The 26,658-nt window shown below is 38.7% G+C and overlaps 1 protein-coding gene across 2 annotated transcripts in view; it reads right to left on the reverse strand.

Annotated features, from left to right (window-relative positions):
• Positions 1–1,738: 1,738 nt before the first annotated feature.
• The window catches only part of LOC140368091 (anoctamin-4-like), a 43,673-nt gene continuing 18,753 nt past the window's right edge, over positions 1,739–26,658 (reverse strand). For both annotated transcript variants that reach the window (XM_072454962.1, XM_072454963.1), the window contains 26 exons: positions 24,313–24,513; positions 22,979–23,121; positions 22,759–22,908; positions 20,894–20,994; positions 20,537–20,581; positions 20,327–20,455; positions 19,803–19,909; positions 19,646–19,701; positions 19,319–19,440; positions 18,701–18,835; positions 18,203–18,299; positions 18,051–18,111; positions 11,793–11,875; positions 11,135–11,275; positions 10,294–10,458; positions 10,173–10,209; positions 9,460–9,571; positions 8,961–9,018; positions 6,492–6,589; positions 6,091–6,233; positions 5,423–5,575; positions 5,060–5,207; positions 4,850–4,969; positions 3,764–3,869; positions 2,702–2,922; positions 1,739–2,162 (listed from right to left, as the gene is read on the reverse strand). In XM_072454962.1, coding sequence (XP_072311063.1) covers positions 2,731–2,922; positions 3,764–3,869; positions 4,850–4,969; positions 5,060–5,207; positions 5,423–5,575; positions 6,091–6,233; positions 6,492–6,589; positions 8,961–9,018; positions 9,460–9,571; positions 10,173–10,209; positions 10,294–10,458; positions 11,135–11,275; positions 11,793–11,875; positions 18,051–18,111; positions 18,203–18,299; positions 18,701–18,835; positions 19,319–19,440; positions 19,646–19,701; positions 19,803–19,909; positions 20,327–20,455; positions 20,537–20,581; positions 20,894–20,994; positions 22,759–22,908; positions 22,979–23,121; positions 24,313–24,513 — 2,903 coding nt within the window. In that variant the 3' untranslated portion in view covers positions 1,739–2,162; positions 2,702–2,730. The remainder of the gene's footprint in view (positions 2,163–2,701; positions 2,923–3,763; positions 3,870–4,849; positions 4,970–5,059; positions 5,208–5,422; positions 5,576–6,090; positions 6,234–6,491; positions 6,590–8,960; positions 9,019–9,459; positions 9,572–10,172; positions 10,210–10,293; positions 10,459–11,134; positions 11,276–11,792; positions 11,876–18,050; positions 18,112–18,202; positions 18,300–18,700; positions 18,836–19,318; positions 19,441–19,645; positions 19,702–19,802; positions 19,910–20,326; positions 20,456–20,536; positions 20,582–20,893; positions 20,995–22,758; positions 22,909–22,978; positions 23,122–24,312; positions 24,514–26,658) is intronic.

A 26,658-nucleotide genomic window follows, 5' to 3' on the forward strand; every position in this document is an offset into this window, starting at 1 on the left:
AGTACATCTTGGATATGTTAGTGCCATATGAACCATCTCGGACTCTGAGGACCTCAGGGACCGGCCTCTTGCTGGTGCCAGAGTCAGGACAAAACATGGGGAATCTGCGTTTCAGTTTTATGCAGCTAAAATCTGGAACAGTCTTCCTGAAGATGTGAGACAGGCTTCTACTCTGACAATGTTCAAATCTAAGCTAAAAACAGTTTTGTTTAGCTGCGCATATGACTGAAAGGATTTTTTTCTTTGCACTCTTCTCTTTTGTTTGTGATTTTATTAGTTTAGAAAATCAGTTGGATTGATAATTTTTAATTTAGTTAATTTTATTGTATTTCTGTTTCTGTCATTTTTTTGTGATTTGAATGCATTTTTCCTGCTGTGAAGCACTTTGAATTGCCTTGTGTATGAAATGTGCTCTACAAATAAACTTGCCTTGCCTTGCCTTGCCTGGGGGTGGCATATAGTACTTGACATTTACTGAACCTTTTCCATAACATTACAGCAGGAAGATTATCCCGACACCTGCTTTCGGAAGAGCTTTAATTAGAAAAGTTAATTAAGATATGTTTAGATGAAAATGGGAAGGTCGAGTGTGTCAGTCTGTCCAAGGTGCCAATTTCTCTGAGCAGTCATTTACATTGAGTGACAGAGCTAACGATGATATTCCTGGAAATTGCATGTTTCTCATAGATTTGTTTACACTTTTTGCCTTTTCTTCAATTCTGTCTATTTTTAAACTACAACATCACAAAGTTGTTTATTTAACCAACAGACACAATGAAACTTGGTACTAATATTTTTAAGATTCAAGACATTTTCTATTTCTTTGATCTTGTTTTCTTTCTTTAAATTAGTACCAAGCTACGTTTGTGTGATTGACATTATTTTAAAACCATTATAACCATGGATGTTGACTACTTTAAATGGAGTACTACTTTATTCCTCACTTTTTGACATGTCAAAAGGCATCGATCCAAAACCTGGGACGTGTTGTTTGATCCTGATTTGACTTATGTAACTCTCAAAACGCCTGTGCACAATTAATCCTCTTACAAATCACCACCGGAGTCGCACAGGAAGCAAAACTGTGAGCCATTTTAATCACCAAAGTGCAGTTTGAGCAGAGGTTTACCATGACACCGTAATCCACTCACCGAGCAGCAAAAATGAACTGAGAAAATCATTTTTGGAGAATAAAATGGAAAGTTGGGAATGAATGCTCATGGGGTTCAATATTGATCTATTATTAAAATGTTTGTGCCTGTTCCTGGGAGACTGGCTGTCATTGGGCTTTCCTATTTGTTTTTAAAGTTAACTAATTGATTGAAACTTTAATTGATTAATTGATTGTATAAGATTGAAAAGTGTGTTGACGCTGCACTTTGTTTTATCCAATTCAGTTGCCAAAACATAAAATAATGAAATATAGCTATACATTAGTGAGAAAGTATAGTTGATGCTGATATGTGTACATAAGAAGTACTAAGTCGCCCCCTGCTGGTGGATAATATACCACAAATAGGATCGTGTAACGTTCACTTCATGTGTTATAGCTGATTTATCACACTAAAAAATGTTGTTCAATAACTACTTTCTAGGACTGAGGAAATTTTGTTTTTTTGGGCATTGTGATTTTAATGTATGCTTTAATGTCTGTAAAGCACTTTGCATTAGATTTTGTACAAATTGTGCTCTACAAAAAGAGTCGATTAACTGCACTGTCAAAGAAATCACGCAACAATTCCATTTTAAATAATAAATCATGTTTATTCATTCATGAATCAATCTAAATTCCCTCTGAGCAAATTGCAGTCTATATTTTTATCCTGCTACTCTACATAATATAAGTGTACATTCTTTAAATTATTCCGTTATCATTACAGTAAAGCAATAAGTCGGCCCCTGAAAAAGGAGAATTGTAAACAGTGTCATTCAGTTAGCTCTTTTAAGTATTTATACATTTACATTCAGTACCTGATGATTTACACTGTTCAGTCAACTCTGTAAAAAATACACAAATAAAAGCAGCCAAACCCCGTCTGCAGTTCTTAAGTTCCATGTGCACCATGTGTCCACTGGGGGGCGCTGCTCTCACAGAGTTGAATAGAGGACGATGCTGTGATCTTAATCTCTTTTCTCTGCTGTGCTTTCAATAATCACTGCACCTGAAAATGCAAAAGAGACGATTTGACCATTTCAGGACAGCGTTTTGTTTTTATTCAGCCCCAAATAAAATTGTAAGGATTCTTTTTTTATAAGCTTTTCAAGATCATATAAAATATTATAACCTCATTTTGGCCCTTACTAGTATTCATAATAGTATTACAACAGAGTATATGTATTCATAGTTACAACTTCGTGTTATAGACAACATTTTGAGGACAATTTCTCATTTAAAGGCTATAATATTCTATTTAAATTGTTAATCACAAGATGTATTATTGTGTGTACAAAAAGTAATACATTCATTAAATCATTCTGAAACCCAAAAAAAGCTTTCACAAAGAAAGCTTGGCCACATGTTTGTGTCCTCTGCTGGTGACAGTGAGTAGCTTGAGATGAAATATTGGCAAAATCATAATCTAATCTTAAGTCTACACCAGAAAGGACTCACAATTGTAGAAATGACCAAATTAAACTGGCGACTGGTGTTTGGGTGTGTGTACAAAACATCCGACTTAATATTATTATCCTTCAATAGTACCTTCGTGGTGCGTTCAAAGCCTGGTGCGTTCAGGGCCACTCTTTGTTCTGGCCCTTACCCCTCCTCCTCCTCTCGTTCTTCTCCTTCTGCAGTCTCTCCAGCTCGGCCTCATACATCATCTCCTGGATCAGGTACTTCTCTCGCCTCATCCGGTCCCGCAGGTCTTTGGGCAGGTCTGGGATCAGGTACGCGATCAGGGTCTTTATGGCAAACACCATGTGCTGCAGGAGCAAGACCAGTGTTTAAGGAAGTTCAAATGGGATAAAGCAAGGTCAAGGTTTAATATGTACTTTTACTGTCCCCAAAGGGATATGTTCACTGCATTCAGGAACAGTGGTTGACTAGAACTTTGTGTAGGATTTGGTCAGGAGGAGCTGGAATATTAGCATGACAGGTACAGGGGACATGTAAACTGTACTAAGAAAGGCCCATACATCCATAAGTATTATTATTATTCTGTACCATGGAAATAAACTGACACTTTTATACAAATGTCATACCACACGTTAATTTACCTGAAAAACATTATGCACAAACACGATATACACGATCACATCTACTCATTTAATGTCATAATTTAGCAGGAGTCCATCAATTAGTACTAGTTAATTGATGAACTCCTACTCATTTATGACACTCATAGTTTTCATGGAGTGGTTGAGTTAAATTAAAGGTGCAACATGTAATTTATTTGCCTGGAAGTTCCCACAGTTTGAATGTATCTACACAACAGTATTTTGTATTCAATAAATTACATGTGTTTTTATTATAAGCATTACAACAGTGAGTGGGCTCGCCTCTCCACTGATCAAGCCTGTCTCTCGCCATGCTAACGTCTCCACGAAGGCGAGCAGATAGTGAACAGTGACACAGTGCACCTTTAAAAACACGTGCCACTTCAAACATCGTTCAAAAACCACAGCAGCGTCCAGAATCCATGTTGCATCGACCACCCAGAGACACACAAGGGAACAAGACGGAGCGGAGCTGTCACGGTCCGGAGACAGGACGGTAAAAAACACGTATCCCGCCGTTTGTATCCGTCTGCGTCAAATCACTGACCTCAAAAACGATGATGAATGCGAGCCGAGCGGCCAGAACGTGCCAGAACTGCAGAGTGTAGGAGTACGGTTCAGCAGAGTCCGGGGGTTCTCTGTAGTCCCTGTACCTGCACAAAGAGAGACGGGGACTTTAAATATTATTGATGTTTCTGCTCTGAAATGTGTCTGCTAAACGTGTAATGTTTAATGTGCGGTGGAATTGTGATGGATAGTTTGTGAGTTTGGAAGGACACAATGTGCTGATTATGCGAGAGGACGAAATACAGCCAATTTATCAAGAGACGTCATTCAGATGTTCACACTCAATAGGATACAGACAGCCAGAGAAGCCAAAAAATGGAATTAAGAAATATGTTACTCAAATAAAAGGACAAAGTAGTCTTATCTGAAAGAGTGGTGCAAGAAACACAAATGTTCATAATCATTTAATAATGTCAACTTTAAAGTTTTATCACTCACTTTATGACTTACTCACAGTGGAGAGCGTTACCAAAAGAGCACCGTCAAATATATCTGTCAAGTACTGTGGTCCAAATAGTACTCTGAGAAGACCAATTTATCTTAAAAGTGACTAAAGGAACTATAACAGAGTAAATGTACGTGAGTCTTAATATAAGCCGTATTTGAGTGAGAGAAAGTTCAGTTTTGTACTTTATTGGGGGGAAAACGTCAATGAAATCAAATTAAAACCAACATACCAAAGTAATTTGAGTATAACGGTTGAAAAAAACCAACCTAAAAATAAGATAAGATAAGATATTCCTTTATTGTCTACACATGGGGAAATGTCATTGTTGCAACGCAGGTAGATACAGAGGAAGATAAAAAAACACTCTTATGAACAAAACTCTTATAAAACAAAAACTCTTGTAAAAACACTCTTTATAGCATTTAATTAGCAATAAAAAGCATTTCTTAACATGACTGTTTTGTTGTAGTTCTAGTTGTGCTGCCAGTATGAATTAGAGCTGTTGTTGCAGTGAAAGTAGTAGCACGTGTGAATAAAAGTCTGTCATTCTGGGTCATCTGGTCACGTCTGCATCGCGCACAATATAAATCTTGCTAAAACTTTAAAAGACTGACTCACCTGCAATACTCCACAGCTTCACCAAACTGCTCCGACCCATTTGTCTTTGGATGCGATCTCCCCTCAAAGTCGGACACTCGGAAAATGGACAGACTGGCGTTCACGTACCCGATCATGCAACTGCGGGCACAGAGGCAGGCGTTTTTTAACCATTACGACCGATCAGTAGAAACGGCTGCACTGAGCGGACAACTCGAAGTTTTGACCGACCCTTGTCCCGCCCGGCCCTGTCCCGCGCACGGCCCGTACTTGAAGGCGTAAACCAGGCGAGGGATGAAGTCCGAGGTCACGGCGATGACGAAGGCGTTGGTGATGACCGCTAGAATGCCGATGCCCTCCAAAATGCCATACCAGATCCCTGCAGCAAGACACAACGTGCAACAAGACCAGGTTTCAGGCCATTTGTTAGTTAACTCATAAGTAATCTAACATAATATACTCGAAAATGTCTCATTCTGTACGGACACAATACGATACAAGTCATTTTTTTATGATTTGATTGTCAGTTATACGTTTGTCCCTCATGCTTACTTGTATGACGCATGCATATAATTTGTTATGACAGAAACTTGCCGATGTCTTTTTCTTGTGAGGGCAAAGGTCGTCGCCACTGTGTCACAAACTTGTACGCGTCCAGACGGATCTCGATGATGTTGTTGAGCAAAGCCAAGAGCGGAGCCAGAGGAAACGCCGCCACAAAGATGGTGGTGAACCCGAACTGCAGAACTGAAACGGGAACAGAGAAAGGCGTTATTTATCACGGGAAACTGTAACTGTTAACGGCATGCAATACTCATGTGGTCAAAACACAAGAACTAACTGAACTTTGGGGGGAAATTAAATCAAACTACCACTCTGAGAAAGTCAAATGATATTCCAAACTAATAACAATTCTTATTTTCTATTTTCTTGCATTTGAAATTGACAAGCTTTAACTTATTATTTTTGTGAAGCCCTGTGTTTGTGGCTCTTGGTAACAAACACAGACCTGAAGATGGACAAAACCTTGGATGCAGTGGCCACAAAGGATCAGAACGCGTGCCATCAAAATCAAATACATAACTTGGAGCACGTAAAGCCTCTGGGCTCAGCTCACGCTATCGTTAATCACGCTTACGTAACATTGACGCCAAACATCCCCAGATGAAAAATTTTGTTTTTGAGCAGATTAGAGCTGATGTCATCCATCAACTGTCACTTTAATACACAAACGCCCAGTGCCAGCGAAAGAGACGACATACTCATCTCCAAGTATTCGTCAAACAGTCCGTATTCGTTCATCGGCTGCAGGTTGTAATCGCGCTCCCACTGAGGAAAAGACGACTTTGCGCTCAGGCCGTGGTCTTTCCTGAGTCTGCGGCGAGTCCACCAGTTCTGCAGAATTCTACAGAAACAAGCAATTCAACACTATACGACACTAATGCAGGCTTGAGCACAATTATGGATATTGCTCGACATGTAACAATATAATGGTAGTTCTGTCTCACCTTATTTCGTCTAATGAACTCTTTAGTAACGGAAAGAACTCTAAAAAGAACTCTCTCTTCTCTGTGTCTCTGTGTTTTTATTTATTATCTATTGCTAATATTTGTCCTCTATTTGTCCATCTATGTAATCAATTTGGATAGTGTAAAGGACGTACGGAGAGCCCAGTTCAATGACGTTGTTCCAGGTTTGTTTGAGGACCATGATGATGCCCATCTGCAGACACAGGTCAATGAGGCAGCCGCTGGGATGGCACTGAGGGCAAGACAAAGTCATATACAGGTCATTTTTTCCTTAGATAATGAGCTGAGAAATTGTTCCTCTGGATGAAATGTATTATTTTTATTTTGAAAATCTGTTTTGAATTAACAGTGAAGTTATACTGTATTATTGTCATATTAGATTTCAGTATTTGACCCATCCTTTCATGCTGTTGGGGGCTTGGACATCCTCTCTCACAGATATTATGAAATCACAATTATGAAACTCGACAAAGTAGTAATATAAGCTGTGTGCTGCCAATAGAATGCAGTGCACTGTTGTTTATCGGGCCATGGTTACATGGAATGCATTGCCTGTTTTTTTGTTGCTAGAAAATAACAAAAAGTTATTACAAAAGAAGTTAAAGCTTTTCCTTTTTACACAATAATGTGCTTCAGGGATGGAGTTAAGATTTGATTACTAATTATGGCAATGATAGTGGTAGTATAACTATATATATATATATATATATATATATATATATATATATATATATATATATATATATTTTCAAACTTCCTATAAGTTATCTGTTCTTTTCCTCTGTATCTACCTGCGTTGCAACAATGAAATTTCCCCATGTGTGGACAATAAAGGATTATTATCGTATTATCTTATCTTATCTTATATATATGTATATATACTGTATGTATGTAGGTAGATGTATATAATACCTTGGGCTTTCGTGTGTGTGTGTGTATGTGTGTGTGAGGTTTGTGTGCGTGTGTGTGTGTGAGGTATGTGTGTGTGTGAGGTATGTGTGCGTGTGTGTGTGTGTGTATGTGTGTGTGTGTGTGTGTGTGTGTGTGAGGTATGTGTGCGTGTGTGTGTGTGAGGTATGTGTGTGTGTGAGGTATGTGTGCGTGTGTGTGTGTGAGGTATGTGTGCATGTGTGTGTGTGTGTGTGTGTGTGTGTGAGGTCTGTGTGCGTGTGTGTGTGAGGTATGTGTGCGTGTGTGTGTGTGTGTGTGAGGTCTGTGTGCGTGTGTGTGTGTGAGGTATGTGTGCGTGTGTGTGTGTGAGGTATGTGTGTGTGTGAGGTATGTGTGCGTGTGTGTGTGTGTGTGTGTGAGGTATGTGTGCATGTGTGTGTGTGTGTGTGTGTGTGTGAGTGCGTGTGTGTGTGAGGTATGTGTGCGTGTGTTTAGGGGTGTGTGAGTGCGTGTGTAGGGGTGGGTTGGGTATATAAAGAAATGTATGTAATGAATTTGAGGAGACCCCAGGAAGAACAGCAACTGGTTTGCAGGAGCTAATGGGGATCTTAATAAACTAAACTAAACTAAACTCTCGGGCCTTTAGTTTGGTTAGAAACAAACATATATACAAAAAATACAAAAAATACAGTCTACAATATTTGAAATGGAGCGATGTGTACTGTCACTATGAGGGGACAGAACAACAGTGCGGAGACAACTGCAGTTTTCTTGGATTAGTACTGTATATTCACTGGCGTGTGATTAGTTGTGGGTAAATTTAGCATCAAAAACAATCCTTTCTGAGCTTCATTTCAGCCCGCTTGATGCTAAGTTAGAGAACAGTAGATTATAAGTTCATACTGCAAAAAAAACCATCGGATATAAAGGAATGTTATGGACCATTATGTGTCTGTCTAACTTGATAAAGCACTTTCCTGATCGCTTGTACGGCGCAGAACAACTGTCTACTGTAAAAATCCTTGAAAAATTAAACCCACATGAGCAGTTTGACATCTGACTATTCAATTATTGCACAGGCAGATGCTTGTAATTCATATTTCTTGTGTAACTTGCCAAATCCAGTCATCAATAATTATTACAAGATAAGCATGTTTGTGAAAGGAACTGCTGCAAGACCTTTTTTAATGTTATAATTTGCCGGATTGAAAAAACGTCACAAAACACATTCCTTTATCAACTTATCAAGCATAACCTAAATGAGGAAGTTGAAATTCATAATGAAATCATACAGTGGCTGAGAAGAGAAGCCACTTAAATAAACCGATTATAAAACAAAGGATGGAAGTAACACAATTGCAAATAAATTACCTTGGTACACTATAACTTAAACCTTTGCATTTAACTTGGTGTGTTTTGTTTATTTTGGTGCCGAACTACGTAGCAAAAGACACGACACGTTTAGACACATTCCAGTTAGAATTTCTTTTCTGTAATACCATTATCCCAGCTCTCTGCAAACGGCCAGCTCAGGCCTTTAGGCTTTAGTTCAGTGGAGTGTGTAACAGCCCCATAAGCACCGCTGACACGTGTACTTCTGCAGAGTCTAAGGGCGTTCTGCAGTAACTGAAGGAGGTCGTCCCGTTTAAAACACTGGAGCCTGTAATACTAAGAGCTGGTGTTCCTTTATAGGACAGGGGGAAATGTCTCACCTCTTCCAGTTTCCAGCGATTGATGAGGCGGAGATAGGCACCGGGTCGCCCTGTGAACCTGTGCAATCGTACAAAAATACAAACATTACAAAACATTTTAGGTTGTGGAAGATATTTGGATAAACATGGCAAAAATGACGCCCAATTGCAAGTAAATACATAAAAAGTGTGCGAAAATATGCTGTTGATTTGTAAGTTTCCTTCCCTGCAGAGTATATATGTATATATATATATATATATTATGATTGTTGCTAATGCACAGAAGATATCTCCCTGCAGTCACGCTAAAGAGTCAAAAGTCAATCTAAAAAATAAAAAAGCATGCATATTAGTTTGAGCCTGTCTGAATCTGGTTTGATTTGTGTGGTTTAGACCTTGTTCTCTCTTAGCACAATTTATCTCTCAGATATGTCTTCGTCCGTAGTCCTTGTTTGGATTAATTTCAGTCCTGCAAAATGCCAAAATGACACACAATATTAAGAGTCTGTGAGACACTGACCGTCCGAGAAAGAAGGCGATGTAGAAGGTGGAGGAGTTGAGGTTTACGAACTGAAAGAGGAACATCTTGAGAGTGAAGCTGTTCTCCCACTCCGACTCTGTCCTAGGCTGCTCTGTGGACACATGTCCCGAGGATAAACATGACAATACACACTCTTTCTAATGTATGTGGACATGTTGTTACCAGTATAATGTCATGAGCTTTAAAGGTCAACATACTGTATGTAGCTTATATGCCACAAAATAAAATACATAATGAAATGAAGTTGATAAGGCAGAGCAAAAAAATATGTCTGTTTGCCGTGACCCGACCGACTTGGTAAAAAAAATGCAGACTGAAAAAAAATATCAACATTTTGTCAAAATGATGCCAAAGCGTCCGAACATTCAAACTAAGTCGAGTTAATTATCATTAAATGGGTGGATTTTATATACAAATTTAGATTTTTTTATGCCTTAAAAGAAAAAGAAAAAAGAATTTACCTAACTACCGCCTGACTTGAAAAATTTTGGGTCGGATTACAGCAAACATACAATTTATTTGGGGCAGCCTAAGCTAACATTTTTGTATTCCTGCTCAAGGGACACGAGAAGAGAACTACTGTATGTTGATCATGTTCTTATTTGTGTGTAGACAACTTATCATGATTGTGAATGCGCAAGAATCTCACAAATCAACGCAACCCAAATACCTTTATCAAACAGTTGACGTACCAAGGTTTGTGAGAAGGAGGGCAACTTTTTCATAGAGCTGTAAACGACATCACCAAACGGTGAGATATTTACACGTCTTCAGTGACATATGGGACAGTATATATGCATTGACCTGACGTACCACATTGAGGAGCATGATGACGCAGAAGTTGATGCAGACCGCGGTTCCCGTGGTGGCCACCTGAGAGTTGTTCCTGATCAGAGCCCAGCCAAACGCCGCGAACGTGCTAACGGTAATCACGCGGTAAATGACTATGCCGAACACCGCCGCTATCACCACCAGAATCTGTGACACGCAAGATGGATCAGGAGCACATTATTTCACCGCCAGACTTTATCTAAGCCTCAAAATTTACATCGCAAAGTGTAATACTCGTAGGACAATGGATAAAAGAATATACTGTATAACAAACACTGCTAGCCCTGAACACATGCAATACTTGACTGACTTAATCATGTGCAATACCGTCATATTCATGTGCAATACTGACTTAACCATGTGCAATACCGTCATATTCATGAGCAATTACTGTCGTACTCACAAGCAATTAAGTCCATATTCATGTGCATATAACTGATGTAAATAAGAGTGTTTGCTTACAATTAGTATTAGTATTATTTAGTCCTATGCTAGCTATTTTTACTTTACTTTATTTTATTATTATTTTATTTATTATCATTTTATTTGTATCTTTTTTTTTTTTTTTCCCTCCATTCCCTATAAAGAAATGAGAGTTTTGTTAATAAGATTTTTTTGTTTTGTTTATAAGAGTTTTTCTATTAAGAGTGTTTTTTTGTTTGTTTGTTTTTCTTGGTGAAACTTAAGTTATCTGTCCTTTCCCCCTGTAACTGCGGCGTTGTAACACCGAAATTTCCCCATGTGTGGACAATAAAGGATTATTTTATCTTATCTTAAAAAAACATGCTGTATCAAGATGTACACATTTCAACAAATGCCTCACCATGAAGAAGATGCCAGAGGCCGACACCACGAGCCGGCTGTACTTGTCCGTGAAGGCCTGGTACGGCTCTGGTTTGCCTGAAATTGGGTTCATCCGCTCTTTCTTTGAGTATTTGGCCTCAAACTGGGGCCGGATTTCCTCCTAAAAAACATGGTTTGATCATATTGTTATAATTAATAAAGCACCAATATTTTTTCTTGTCCAATTAAGTGATTATATTTATACATTTGTATTTGATGTTGGTGGTTTGTACGGTAGAAAAATAATAATTCAATAAATATAACAAAGAAGTGTGATTCATCAGCTGTTTATTATGTTACTGATCAAATGTTTGGACTGTCACTTTACACACATTATAATTCACACTTTTCTATATTTCCGCAGTGCGACAAAGGGTGAAAGTTTGACTCCGTCTCCCGCAGTCGCAGCCTTCACAGAGCCACATTATGACTGACACGTTGACACTTTAAAACATTGTACTCAGCACGACTCGCTGACACCACGGGCCACTGGAGTTTGGTCTGTAATGGCTGTTGTCAAATAGGGTCATTTTTCAAACAGTTTTTTATTGTATAACTATTTATATGGAACAAGTGATTAAATACTGTACGTAAAATAGAAATGAAATGACTCCATGTGTGCGCTCTGTGTTGTTCACCTCCTCTTCCTCCCAGTCCACCAGGTCCCAGTCGTAGGCCAGCACTGCTCTGCGTCTTTTCCAGAACTCCAGAAAAACTGTGGCTGTAAAAAACAAAGCAAAAACAGTGGAAAATACTGTTGTTGGTGGTACTTAGTTTACAGTACTCAGTGTAGTAAACAAGTGAGCTAATGAGTGAGATCCTTCTTTATGCTTATCTATTGATGCTTTAGTGAATATATTGTGAAATAAAAGTTGACCTCTTGCACTCTTACTGTAACAGCAGGGACCATTTTAATGAGAGTTTAATGGAATGTCTGCAGCATTCAAGCAGAAAATGTTCTCTTTTTAGTTGAGAAAGAATAAAATAAAAAATACTGTACAGGAGTTCTTCTAGACATGAATACTGGGAAAAACATTTTCATTTCAAGACAAATACCACAAGAATACCATCAAGACAAATGAAGAGAGAAGAGCAGAAGATTTTGTATCTTCCAAATAACTGAAATAACTGCATTAAAGCAGACCACAAAACACTGGAGAACAAAATGCCTTGTGTTTCAAACTGTATAGAATGTATACAAAAGGTACAACAAATGGAGACATGGCCTCATAATGTTAACTATGAAGAGGAATTAAAAAAGGCTCATTATAACCTACATCATATAATATAAAATATTCTAAACTTAAGGAAACTTAAGGTAAACAAGGAAATGTGATCAGTCTAAAAAATAATATATTAATATAATACTTCAAACACTGAAGCTGCTTGGAGATGTACAACATTAACATAGACTTCACTGCAAAAAAAAACACCCTTGAAGCCAATGACAAGCCAGAACCCCTTGAGCCAAATAATCAACAAGACTCGCTATGGATACTGTCGAAGTTTAGTCTATACAGACTGCGAGAGGCGAAGATCGTTCTCAAGTTCTTTATTTGATGAAAATATGGAAAAACAGGCTAAGCAGTAGCATGTTGTTCGTCTTGCAGCTGAGATTCGACTCTTCACAAGATTTAGCTGTGTTTTATATTGCTGTTGCTTGGGTCTGATAAAAATGGCCTGACCTTTGCTATGACGTCCGCTTTAAGATTGTTTAGACTAGTCCACAGATGATCAGAAAATACACAGAATAGTTCAAATACACAGAATAGTTTATTGTGACCCATATGCAGCAAGATCGTCTTGACTCACGATAAATAGGACACAGACATGACAATAATTTGATCAATATCCACAATACGACTCAGGAACGGGGCCACGATCAGTCACCTCCTCTACATGGATGACATGCTGTACGTTAAGAGCGAACGAGACATCGACTCACTGAACCACACCACCAGGATCTACAGCTCAGACATCGGAATGTCATTCGGGCTAAAGAAGTGTAGATGGATGGTGACAAAGAGAGGGAAGGTGGTCCACACTGAAGGAACAATAGCCATTACAACAGCCATAACAATAGACATTGAGAACAGTTACAAGTACCTTGAAATCCCACAGGCAAATGGCAACCTCAAAGAGGCAACAAGGAAAGTGGCAAAAGACAAATACCTAAATAAAAACGAGTGAGGCAAGTCCTAAAAGCCAGCTCAATGGAAGAACAAGTCCGGGGTAATAAACAGTTACGCCCTGCCAGTGATCAGACCCTGCAGGAATAAAAAGGTGGTCAAAGGAGGAGATACAGACCAAAGATGGGGGCCAGACTGAAGGATAACACAGAGACCCTGATCATGGCAGCACAGGAGCAGGCCCTGAACACCAGATCAATAAAGGCCCAGATCTACCACACCAGACAAGACCCAAGGTGTAGGCTGTGCAAAGAGGGCCCTGAGACCATCCTGCACATAACTGCAGGGTGCAAGATGCTGGCAGGGAAAGCACACATGGAGCGCCATAACCAGGTGTGCAGAAACATCTGTGCAGAGTACGGGCTAGAAGGTCAAAGTGGGAAACACCTCCAAATATGGTGGACAGTATGGTGGATAAGTATGATTAATACAAAAAAGGAGAAGGAGGTCGTGCGGGAAGGAGGTCGCGCGGGAAGGCGGTCGCGCGGGAAGGCGGTCGCGCGGGAAGGCGGTCGCGCGGGAAGGCGGTCGCGCGGGAAGGAGGTCGCGCGGGAGGATAGAGCCATCATCCCCGCTACCGAGGCTTTAATTATTTATTTATTTTTGTATGGGTTAAATAATCTAAAAGCACAGTATTAATTAACAGAGACAGTCCCTCCCAGGACAGGAGAAGTTGTTTGAGACCAAAGTCCCATAGACTCTCATTTGCATTCCTGTTCACATGAGAGAGACAGCAACAGAGAGAAAGAGAGAGAACGAGAGAGAGGCTGACTCTTCCCTCTGAAGTGAGCAGAACAAACTCAACTTGCACAAATGATCCAATCTGACCATTTGGAGTGGACGTTCTGCATAAACTGAACTTCTTTTGGAAAACAACTTCTAAGGATTTAGTCAAAGGTATTGTCTTCAACTTAATTTGTTGATACAACCCGTCATTAGGCTATTTGAAGTATATAGGTCTATGCAGCTATAATAACACTATGTGCAAACACACACCATGTGTTATTTTGCTTTATTAGTTGCAAAATAATTCAAATAGCTTTTTTAAAACTGTTTTGGTAAGATCAACAAAATATGTGCTCACAATAACTTAACAGTACGTACAGACTTATTGGTGATTTGTGGAAATAAATTACCTTAAAGTATAGCTTTTTTAATGCTATTATTCATGTTTTACTGTCTCTGATCAGTTGGACTTTGGACGCTATTTAAACCTGTCGACACAGTGTTCTAAATGTGCCTTTTTTAACTATTATTGGACTGGACAAGTCTAGAAATATATGACTAAACTAGTGTATTATTCTCAAAAATACCACCAGTGTAAACAGACACAATGACATTATGAGCTAGAGAGCAAAACCCACTCATTATCACCTAGTTTCATTTTTAAAGTGTGTGACATTGTGTTCAGATGAACTTTGACCTACCATAAAAAACTTTACAACGCTGAAATGTCTTTTGCAGGTTTGAGGACTAATGGGATTATTAACGAACCACACGGAGTCTCTGGACCCTTCTGAACCCAGCATTCAGTGGGAGTCCACCTCACAGCTGTCTGTGGCCGGTCAGTATAAATATATTTTAGATGTTTTATATTTGAGTGACTGCGGTAACATTAGTCACTCAAATATGAAACATATATAAAACAAATATAAAACCGCAGATGTTTCCAGAGTCACTATTTGTTCCAGTAGTAGTTTTTATTATTATAGAAACACCTGTTTTTCGTCACTTTTCACTGGTCGCGTCGCGTGATTCTTGCTATTACTTTTCGTAATTTTTTGTTGTATTTTAGGTGGAATTTCAGTTACACTCTAGCTAAATTTGTTGTTTTCCAGGTCAGGGTGGTATCGGATCTTTTAAGCTTTGTAGTAGTTTGTACACATTTTTTCAGGACTTTCAATGTTTGTAGTATTTTCTGCACTTTTAGAATTGTAGTTATTCTAGTACTATTTGCAGTATTTGTAGTTCTATGTTGTAGTACTACATTGTGGTACTTTTTTGTACTTTTAGAATTCTAGTAATTGTAGGTTTCCAGTTTTTTTTTTTAAGGTTTTCTTTTTCAGGTTTGTTGTTTTTTTTTTTAGATTTTTTTCGTACTTCTAAACGTTTTTGTACTTTTTGGAGTTTCTTTGATAGTTTTCAGTATTTTTGTGAATTTTTCGTCCAAAGTTCCTCAGTCACTCTCAATGGCTTGTTGTTGCAAAGTTTAAAGTTGTAAATTGAGCTTATTGTGATGTATTGACCAACGTGAGTGAAAGGCTTTCGCTCGCCCACTGTTTGTATTTCTATTGACAAGATTAAGAAAGATCGGAACAGGGTCTAAAATAAATTTTCAACATTTGTACATCTCAAGAAATTCAAAATTAAATGACACAACGTTGCAGTAATTTGGTCAGCTTTGCCCTCAAATCCAAATATATAGCAACAATAACATATGATTTTTAGTTTTTATCAATTGTCATTCATGGAAAGAGATCATAATAGCCAACGTATAACAACTTTGAAAGCCTCTGTTGTAGAATTTTCAGAATCGGGTGCATCTGGTGTCCCAGTTATACCATTGTTGTTGTTGTCTTTGTTGTTGTGTTACTTTTAATGGCAGTTGACAGCCAACTAAAAAGGTGCATTTACCGCCATTTTAAATGTTGTCATTTCTAAGTGGTTAGTTCTATCTATGACGGGCGTCATCCCACTGTTACAGCATGTCTCCTTCTCTAACATTATCACTTTGCTTGGTCAACACGTCTCACAGAAGTGGTGTTCTTGCTCAGTCAGTTTGTCTCCATGCTGTCCTTCTGAGCTACTATTTAAACCCCTGTGTGTGGAGGATTAGTCAGGCTTGAAGAGGCAGTACTAGTGTAATTGTGTTGAACATTCAAGTCACCGGTTCCCAGACTGATAAACGTCTGCTGCCTCAGACATAATATTGAGTCTTCTGCCTCTCCTTACAACTCTTGTTAGGACAACACTTATTTTTTTCTCTGACAGCCTGTACACCTGAAAAGTATTTGTTCTCTGCGAGAGAGAAAATGTTGAAACATTTTTCATTTAATTCCACCATATTGTATCATGAACAAAATATGATACGTGGCTGTGGAGGGAAACCAAAGGAAGGACGGTGGTCATCTTATATTCACAACCGATAACTAAGTCATGATAAACAATGAATATGAAATCAATTATGTTCCAAGTACAGCCTCGATGGTAAAACAGAATTCAGAACTTCATAGTGCAGATCAATAGACAACAAAATACTGCTAAACCCTGATGTTTACACTTGATCTGTCTTTGATCCCAGCGGTGGACGCCATAGTGGTGCTGGGAGTGCTGACCTTTGCCCTGCAGCTGTGTTTGGTGCTGTACTTCTTGTTCAGATGTTGGAAACTGGACAACAAAGTAAAAGAGGCTTTCAAACAGCACCACAACAACCCACAGAAAATAGGTAAATACATAGTGAATTAAGACCTATTTTTACCTTTAGTCTTTATTTATTTGGAGTTATGTGTTCTTTTCAAGTAATCATATGTAAAACTGAAACGAAAATAAAATGCACGGGTAAGTATTTTTTAAAAACGCAAAAATAAATAGTGCAGACAGATATTTAATTCAGACTTCCTATAAGTGATCTGTTCTTCTGTATCTACCTCTGTATCTACCTGCGTTGCACCAATGAAATTTCCCCATGTGGGACAATAAAGGAATATCTTATCTTATCTTGTCTTATCTTAATTTTATTCAAATTTATATTTAAGTTGCTACCAGTATGAAATGCATACATTATTTAGATTAAACAGTAATTTAAAAGTGAAAAGAGCTTAATTCTTTGCTTGAGTGCTCAAAAAAAACAAAACTTGTTTAACCCACCCCCTGTCAATCAACAAATAATGAAATCATGATCAACATAATGTAATATGTTATGACTAAATACCAGACATAAAGCATATAATATGTCTTATTTAACAACATTCATAAATCTCCATTTGGTATATTTCATGCTCCCACAATACTACACAAACAATCTGAAGATAAACTGTCTTCATAGCCAATATTTTAACTTCTAAGTATGTGTTTTTTCATCTCTTCACAGGCACACTGCTGCACCTGAACCTTTGCAGACCAATAGATCCACCACTTTGTGAATCTATTACCTCTACCTTGTCCTCAGAGGAACATGACCTATATGAACCAGTGGATGGAAAATGTCATTACTTTGAGACTTCTATTTCATGGGAACTTGTACAACGTTGAAGTTCTTATGTGTATGTGAGTAAATTGTTCTGCTGCTCTCTAAACTGAGTGGGATGTCATTTGCCACACCACATCACTGTCAAGGACCAGATGACTGTGGTTTGATGAGACGAGCTGCTATTGTGTAAGTTAGGTTGGTTTTACAGTACTATAACAGCTACTAACCGGAGCATGGGCATGTTCAGCGTATGATGTTGTTGTGTCCCCAAAGACATTGCTACAGTAACGTGACTGGAACTGGAAGGGCATCCAGTGCAGAAAACCGCCAAATGATGTAGGACTTTTTTTTAAATTGAGCTCTGCGGTGTGGCAGAGGGGACAATGTTTCTGTCTTTCAACATGGAGGCTGCATGTATGTGCTTGGTGTACAGTTTAAATTGAATAGCAGTCCATAATGTACGTGGTGGATGGATGCATAGTGTACAAAAGACACATTTATGAGGTGAATAAACTTACCCCAAACTGCCATGAATACAGCAAAGAAAACCGTGGCTCCATTGTCGAACAAATGGGTCACCTGAGCACACACAATTATTACGTTTTATACATCACGCACGTATTCTATCTATTTAGTCTGTGCACATTTTTCGGAAATTGAGGGACGGTACCTTAGCATAGATACAGCTATCCGATAGTCTCAAATACGGGCAGTACTGGTCACAGATGGGACACATGACGATGTCCGTGGACTCGCAGATCTCTTTACTGAAGAACAAAGAAAAAGTATTTTCATACAATTTACAAGAACTGTATGAATTTAATAATGTGTACAAATGGATCATATAAAGATATTTTTATTGCAGGTGCACAACAAGCACATCCATGACAACAAGACTTAATCCAGCAAAAAAATTAAGCTAATATCAAAGATGGTTAGCGCAATATGAACTTTATGAGCAAAAATGAAAAGAATGAGTCTTGAAACAGACAGGGCCTCCTCTATTACCACCTAATGAAACATGGATATTTTTGCTGAAAAAAACTAGTAAGATTTAAAGCTGAAAAAAGCAGTTTTTGAAGGGGTTTGGACATTTGAAACAAGTGCTTAATGATGATAATAATAATAAATAGTGTGTAGTAATAGGACATTACTGTTGCATGTTTACCTGACCTGGCAGTGCTCCAGTGTAAAGAGTCCATAGAGAAAAACCAACAAACCAACAAGTGCCGCCGGGAACAGCATCCCAGTGTACCAACCCAGCCAGGCAAAGTACAGGCCGATCTTCTCCCCAAAATACCTCCTAAAACAGAATAACATCACACGCATCATGCATAGGACAAGGGGTTCTCAAAGTATACAGCGTTTGGCAGACCCTTTTGGAGAGTTTTGTAATTCTTCTCCTTATTTAGGTTAAGAATAGACTCCTGAGCACTTGGAAAATGTCCATGGTTCAAAAACAACATTATTAAAAGTCTTAAAATTATTTGGGAGTGGGATTTCAATTGTATATTTGGGACATAGGTCTCAATTCTTGCGTTATTTTTCTTTTTAGAGAAGTTCAGGGTTAATAAATACTTTACTCAAAAAAGTGGTATTAGCAGAATTTATCTATGTGGAAATGTCCAAATGCCCCAGGTTCTTTGATACATATGTCCTTTGGTTTGACGAATTTCAAGAAAAATATTGGACTTTATGCAGGGCAGGTTTCCAATATGACAAATATGCACATTACTAAGGTACCAGTATCAAAGTAGTGTTAATTGTACCGTAGTGCATAATGTACCGTATGAGGTCGAGAGGCTGGTATTTGTACCACATGCCCCACCAGGCCCAGCACTCGTACAGCAGGTGTCGATGGTTCTCTGCTCCGTGAGTCCGCACCGGGTTTTTACTGTGGTAACTTCCCTAATGAAAGACTCGTACAATTTAGAATGCTGAGGAACATTCTTTGAAATAATTAGATACAATGCAATTAATATACAACAATGTGAGATTAGCAGCTCATATGTACAGCAGAAGAGCAATAATGTAGTAACAATTAAAATCTTAAAGCACACGTGCTTAAAGTGGCACAGGACTCAGCGTTGAGATACAGTGTAATTGATCCTACCTCATGGAGAGGAAAGGCTGCCTCATAGGAGTTATTATTCAAAAGACGATTTATCCCTGAACAAACAAAACGTAACAATACAAAGATGTACTATATTCATGCCAGCTGCTGGTCCAAGACTTTGATTTTGTGTGAGGTGTATACAGCGTTAACGTACCCATTTTGTTCTTGCCCTCCTCATACTTGACCCTCTGCAGGATGTGGTGCACAATGCGGCTCCTCGTGGCGTTATTAAAGAAGGTGTCTTTGTTGTGGATGATGAAACTATGGCGCAACACATGAAAGGAGTTACACATCTGCAAGTCCTCACCTGTCCTTTGAATGGACATGAGATGGCACATTTCCATATTCGACCCATTCTTCCACCATTTTGTACAACATATCTGAGCCAAACTGAGGGATTAGCCTAATTGTCATCATAAACATTTAAATATTGTACTTTTTTAAGGTTGTTACCCCTCTAAAATGTGTATATTTAAACGCAACAGGTCTAATTGTCTTTATAAATGGGGAGACGGTGGTTTAGGTGAGATCCTACTACAGAAAGGTGAGATGAGAGAATGATAGACACGTTTTTGTCAGCAGTCCTAGGGCAAGAAGTTGATGTATCATGCAATGTAAAGCTTCTTTGAGAGTCCAATATACATATCATTGTATAGGTTTGAAGTGCCAGGGACTCACTGGTGAATCCTGGATCGACTGAACGGAGCAGTGAAGCTCTCTCCCTCCTCCAGATCGGGCAGAGAGGCGGCGAACTTCATGGGTTTGCGAGGAAGAAAGCCCCGGAACTTATTAATGCGCTTCTCCATTCTTGAAGAGAGAGGACTGTGTTATTTAATACATATCCAGGGCGAGATCCGTCTACTGCAGTGGAGCTCAATGTTTTCTCACCTGCTCATGAACTTGTGGCGTCTGTGTTTGTAGAAGAGTTTCCTTCTATAGCAATCAAAAAAATCAAATCAGAAAAGCTGATTATTGCAGAACAACAATCTTTTATTTATTTATTGAGTTCATTTGGAGAATTCAATTTGCTTAAGAGGTGAATTATTATAAAAAGTCAAGAATTAAAACACGTTTAAACGGAGCACTGTGCCCATTTCTGAACTGCAACATTTTAACTTTTTTTAATTTGTGCGATTTTAAAATGATTGACTTTGGGTTTTGTTCATTTGGGGAAAAGGAAATGGCTTCATGATGTTTTGATTATTACAAATCTTCTTCCAGTAATGTTTGGGTCATGTTTCACACCTAAAAGGCATCCGGATGTTCATCATCTCTGCATATCGACAGAGGACGTCCCAGGGAGCATGCAGCTTCAGGAAGATGACATCACTGTTTTTTAAGGAGGCCTGAAAGAGAGCATTTATCCACATTTATTGTTTCAAGTGTGCGAAATGTACCAAATGGATGTAATTTAGCAGCTCATAAGTACAGCAGAAGAGTCCTAGCCATAATGCCTGTAGTAACAATTGAAAAGACACATCCGTCAGTGTTTAAAGTGGCACTCAAACAGCTGCAGATGGAAACGACTTGCATTGAATCAAAGCGGGGGGGAAAGAAAGGAAGAATATTTTCTATATTTTCTAGTATAATTTTCTTTCTCAGAACTTATTTAGTGGTTAGATGCACACGACAGATAGAATGAAGCAGTTTTTTTTAACAAGTCATTCTCAATCTATAGATCTAGTCTGAGAACTTGGATATTAAATATCCAAGTTCTCAGACTAGAGAACTACTAGAGACCTACCCTGGGCTGAGTAAACCCGGCCCACCGGGTGGAACTTCCTGATGAAAGGCTGTCTTGTCTGTTTTAAGTTTCAACTTAAACAAATAGCAAAACAACGTATTTGTTACTAGCAGCCCTGTGGTGGGCCATATAAATCCTGTCATTATCTGACTGCTGCTGATTAGCATCAAAATGGCCAGGACTAACACCGCCCCATGGCTTCAAAATGCTGTTGTATATAACCGGATTGATTGAACCTTAAACATCTATTTCAGTTTAAAGAGGAATTATCTTTTTTAAAACAAAAATGCTTCCTTAACTCATTTTTCAAACCATCTCTTCTGCTTGGACTCTTCGTCCTCACGGTTACACACACAAAATTGTGGTTTGTGGCTTTAAGGCGCTCAGTGGTCCTGAATTATCGTGTCTCTTCTGTTGATACAGCCTTTTGTGAAGTGGCTGTTTAGTCTCTCCTATGTACCGCTCTTTACAACTTTCCTCACTGCACTGGGTAGAATAAATTACATTGCTCTGTTTTTTAAGTAGTATCTTGTCCTTAGGGTGAACCAGTTTTTGTCTTATATATTGCCCGGTTTAAAATAAACAGGAAATTTGTGCTGTCAAAAAACCTTTGCACGGTAGTTTTTCAGACTATCCAGAGACATAGGGGATTTGAACTCTTTTAACTTTGTTAAGAGCCCAAGCAGGGTAACCACAGGCTGAGAGAGCGTTCTGGACATGTTTTTCCTCTTGCCCTCTGAACTGGTGGGCACTTCTTGTACTCTGTGTTGTAATGTCCTGATCACCACCTTGTGCGTAGTGGATGGTTGGAGACAAAGATCAGGTACTGATTTTTGTCTTTGACATCCTCCCCCCTGATAGGTAACAAATAAGATTGGGAAAGAGCATAAACAAATAGATATACAGGACAAGCTATTATCAGGAGTTTCTGCCCTGTAGAATAAATATCCAAGCACTCAGACAAAATTTGTAGATTGAGAATGACTCTTGGATGAGAACACTGTCCAGGTGACTAAAACTGAATATTTTTCAACAATAGAACACTCCTGGAAGAATGAGTGATTACACTCTATATTATATTAATATACAGAGACAAAAATATTTGGGAGTAGTATTTTGTTCCTTTCTGGTTTGTCCACCAATGACATACGCTGATAGTGTCGCCTTGGGCAAAATACGTTATCCACTTTGTTTATCCATGTCAAAGCGGCTGCTTTAAAACTTCACTTAAAGCCTCAGGGCAAAATTGAAGGATTCAACAAACGGTATGAACTTAGCTGCAATTGAACCATCACCTTGGTGCTTGTTTGATGATCACCTGTGGTTTCACTTTGTGGAAAATCTCATATAATCAACTTGAGCTCACCTCCTTCTCCATGTGCAGCCCCTCTGCTCTGATGTTCCTCTCAAATATCTCCCTCTTTTCTGTCTGAACACTGGACTTCCGATAAACCAGGATGTAGTCAATTCGTCTCTTTCCATCGACGAAACACAGTCCACTCGCTTTATTTTTCCCCTGAATCCACACATAGACGCGTAAATTAAACCAATTCTACTTTTAAGATTGTAATCAGCATATTTCTGACCTCTACGTTACTGGAGTCGGACTTGCTGTTGGGGCTCCTGCAGGGGACAGCGTTGAGCAGAGTGGAGTCGTCCTCTGCTCTGGACACACTGCTGCTGTCCTCCGTCCTCCGGCTCTCCAACAACACATTCACATCCTTCACAGCTGCAACAAACACAATGAGCACAAAGAAAAGGGCAAAACACGCACCCCATGTCAAGGAGACCTATTAGGACAGGAATTACAATTGACAACGCTTTTTATGAAACCTATTGAAAGGCTTTCTGTTCAAGAATTTAAAAACAGACTTCACCTATTCCGAAATGAATTGTATGTCAAGAAAGGTCACAGTATTTTAGCTTGGCTGGCCATACAACATTCTAATTGTAGTCGGAGAAAGGCAGTTTAGTATTGCTCCAAAGAGGCTTGATTTTCCCTGCACCACTCTAGCCCAACTTATCTGACAGTAGGGTGTCAAAAAATGTGGTACTGATACTGGAAAAAATCACATAAGTATTGGACCAGAAAAGTTTTAGAACGGTCTTGCATTTATCAAAACCAGTTTAGACCACACTGACTACAATACTATTACCTCATTTGTAATGCGCATTTTGAAGCGTTGCATAAGTAAGGGGAGGTAGAAACACTAAATATCCCTTTTAGACTATTTAATTCACATTAAAGCTTTATACACTCGAACAAATCATTGTTTGAAAAGTGGAAACACATTTATAGTAAGAAACTACAATTATTTTGTGTTGAAAATAAGATTCTATTGTCTAAAAAATTGTGTTTTTATAGTGGTTGTAATGGAAAAATGTCATGCCACACTCATGGTGCGCTGCTAAGATGAACATTGTGTTGTTAAAATAGGACAAAGAACAAGTAATCTATTATGAACCAAATCGATGTTCTGGTGTTAACTGGTCTTCCAATAGAAAATCAACAACATAGTAAGTCTCAAATGTTAGTTTGACATTTTTATCTGTACCACACAAGTAGATTTGGAAATACTCCAGCCACTGTCTCCCCTATAGCAAAGAAAAACAACAGGTACACATGTCACGTGTCGCTGATTGGTTTACTTTACTTGAAATGATATTCACAAATCAGTGCTAGACTGACTTTCTTTAAGGCTGGACAAAATAACACGCAGCAACTCAAAAGTCGGCTATAATCTATTCATCTCTTCTACATTCCTCCATCAAATAAATGCAATGTTTTAATATCTCAACAACAAATAGAATGTATGTAGTGTAAGAGTAATTGAAGTGCTGGTGTGAGAGCAGCGGCTGCAGAGGACAATGTGGATGATTCAATGCTGACCCTTCAGAAAACAAGTCAAATGTGCATTACCGAGGTGTGGTACGTCACCCTGAGTGCTGCTGGAGTCCGTGGGTTCGGCCGATGACTCTTCCATGATGTGTGGGCGGGTGTGAGGCGGGGCCAGGGGGCGGGGCACAGGGCAGGGCTGGGGTCCAGAGGTCTGAAGGGCGGCTCGTCGACGAACCAAAGTCTGCCTCCGAGGCTCACACCCATGAAGAGGGGAACTCACACCTACAGACGGGTTCAGGAGATCATGTTCACTCTACTTCATCATAAAACTGGAACCGATTTTGACAACGTGCACTGATTTATGTTACTATGAGTTTTGATCATAGCTTTGAGTAATGTCGCCGTCATCAAACTGCTGAGAAATATTTACGGTAGCTTACTGGTAAAGCTGGTCCAGAACATGTGATTATGTTGTGAGGGAAGTTTATTTTCAAAAGGTATGTTCAAATGTAAAGCTTTTTATCATACCAGTGTACCATACCATACCATACAATTTTAAATATACTGGTCAGTAATTGTCCGTAACAAAAATATTTCCCCCTTGCAGATGAATAAAAGGAATTCTTCTGATTTTTACATTTTTAAGATAAGATAAGATAATCCTTTATTGTCCACACATGGGGAAATTTCATGGTTGCAACACAGGTAGATACAGAGGAAAAGGACAGATAACTTATAGGAAGTTTAAAAATACTCTTAATAGAAGAACTCTTATAAACAAAACTCTTATAAACAAAAACTATAGACAAAACCTCTCATTTCTTAATAAGGAATGGAGGGAAAAATGAAGAAAAAATAAAATAAAAACAGCTAGCGTAAGACAAGATAATACTAATAATAATGGTAAAATAAACACTCATTTTATTTATTATTTATTTGCCTTGGTGTGATAACGAATGTGCTCGATCTACCTATAACAGTAAATATTAAAGAACGTTTTATGTATTGTATGTTTAAGGTCATTATAATGCTTTCCATGCATGGAGATTATTTGTTCTTATTATTAGTTGATTATGTGTCCAGGTGGCCATGCAGCAGTCAAAGCCAGGAAACATCATTGTCATTAGTCAAACATAAATAAATAATGAAGAGTAATAAATGAGACTGATGTGTGAATTCAAACTATTCTTCTCCTTGTGTTCAATCACAGCACGTTACACTTGTCTGTCGACCCTCACCTCTCCAATCACCTCAACATCACGTCAATGTACACGACTTTTTACCCTTCTTCATAATGTTTCAGGTATAATCACTGCCACAAATAATCCTCCGCTTATCTTCACCGCAGCAGCAGAACCATCAACCTCCTCAGCTTTTAATTACACTTTTTATCTCCACTATCTATTATACGTTCCCTTCACTTTAGGCTGACGTACCTATATTGGGTCTAGCAATAACATTTATTCGTTATATCAACTATTCACCAAGTTGTATTCTTTTCATGTAGGAGAAGGTGAATCACCAGCACAATACCATTAACTTTGTTCCAAATACTGTAAATACCATAGTCATCTTGTTTAAAGCGTGGTCTCTGGTGGCTGTCACATAAACTGTCTGGTCTGATTAAAGAACCATTTGAATGGAGTAAAAGCAAGCACAATTATCATTAGTTTATCTCTTGTATATTCTAACTTTAATTAGTTTTAGATCAAGCCACTATCCAGGAGTGAGTTATTTATTTGGTCAGTATCTCTAAAGTCCTGAAGGCGTATTATCCTTAAATGCACCTCACCTTTACTTGCTCTCAGTGGGAGCACACTCACAATTGGCCCTATTTATCAAACAGACTGCATTTCCCCTGAGCGGTGTGATTCACAGCTTAGCAAAACGCCTTAAATCATGCGATTCTAAATGGGTCTATACGTCCCTCTGTGATTCCAGGGGGAGCAGGTGGGTTATGGGACAGGGGCGGTCTGCCCATTATGTAACAACAAGAGTGATTCAGCAAAACTGTCCTACTGAGTGCTGTTAGAAAAAAGACTTTTGAGTAATACTATTGAGAGAATGGGCCCAGAAGCTTGCACTATTATGTGAATTGCTCCAAAATGTAGCAATGTTGATTTACTACAATCTTACACTGCAGCTGCAGTTTGTTCTTTTGTGTTTAAGTTTACAATTACCACAACTCTCAGACTTTATCAAACAAACATAGCATGAAACACGCTATGCTACATTCATGTACAGGGATTGAATCTTATCACATTGATAAATGAACTCTCTCTCGTCTCCTTCATCTTCCTCCAATTGTATCGACTAACAAAGAAGTAGAAGAGAATACGTAGTCAGTGGCTTTCAATGTACTCTGCAGCAGCAGAACCATCAGCCACCTCAGTCAGTAATACATTGAACTGGACTATATATCCAGTA

This window comes from Eucyclogobius newberryi, unplaced genomic scaffold, assembly GCF_026437365.1.
Source record: "Eucyclogobius newberryi isolate DKJ021-1_F unplaced genomic scaffold, fEucNew1.0.hap1 SCAF_2, whole genome shotgun sequence".
In the NCBI taxonomy this organism is placed as follows: Eukaryota; Metazoa; Chordata; class Actinopteri; order Gobiiformes; family Gobiidae; genus Eucyclogobius; species Eucyclogobius newberryi.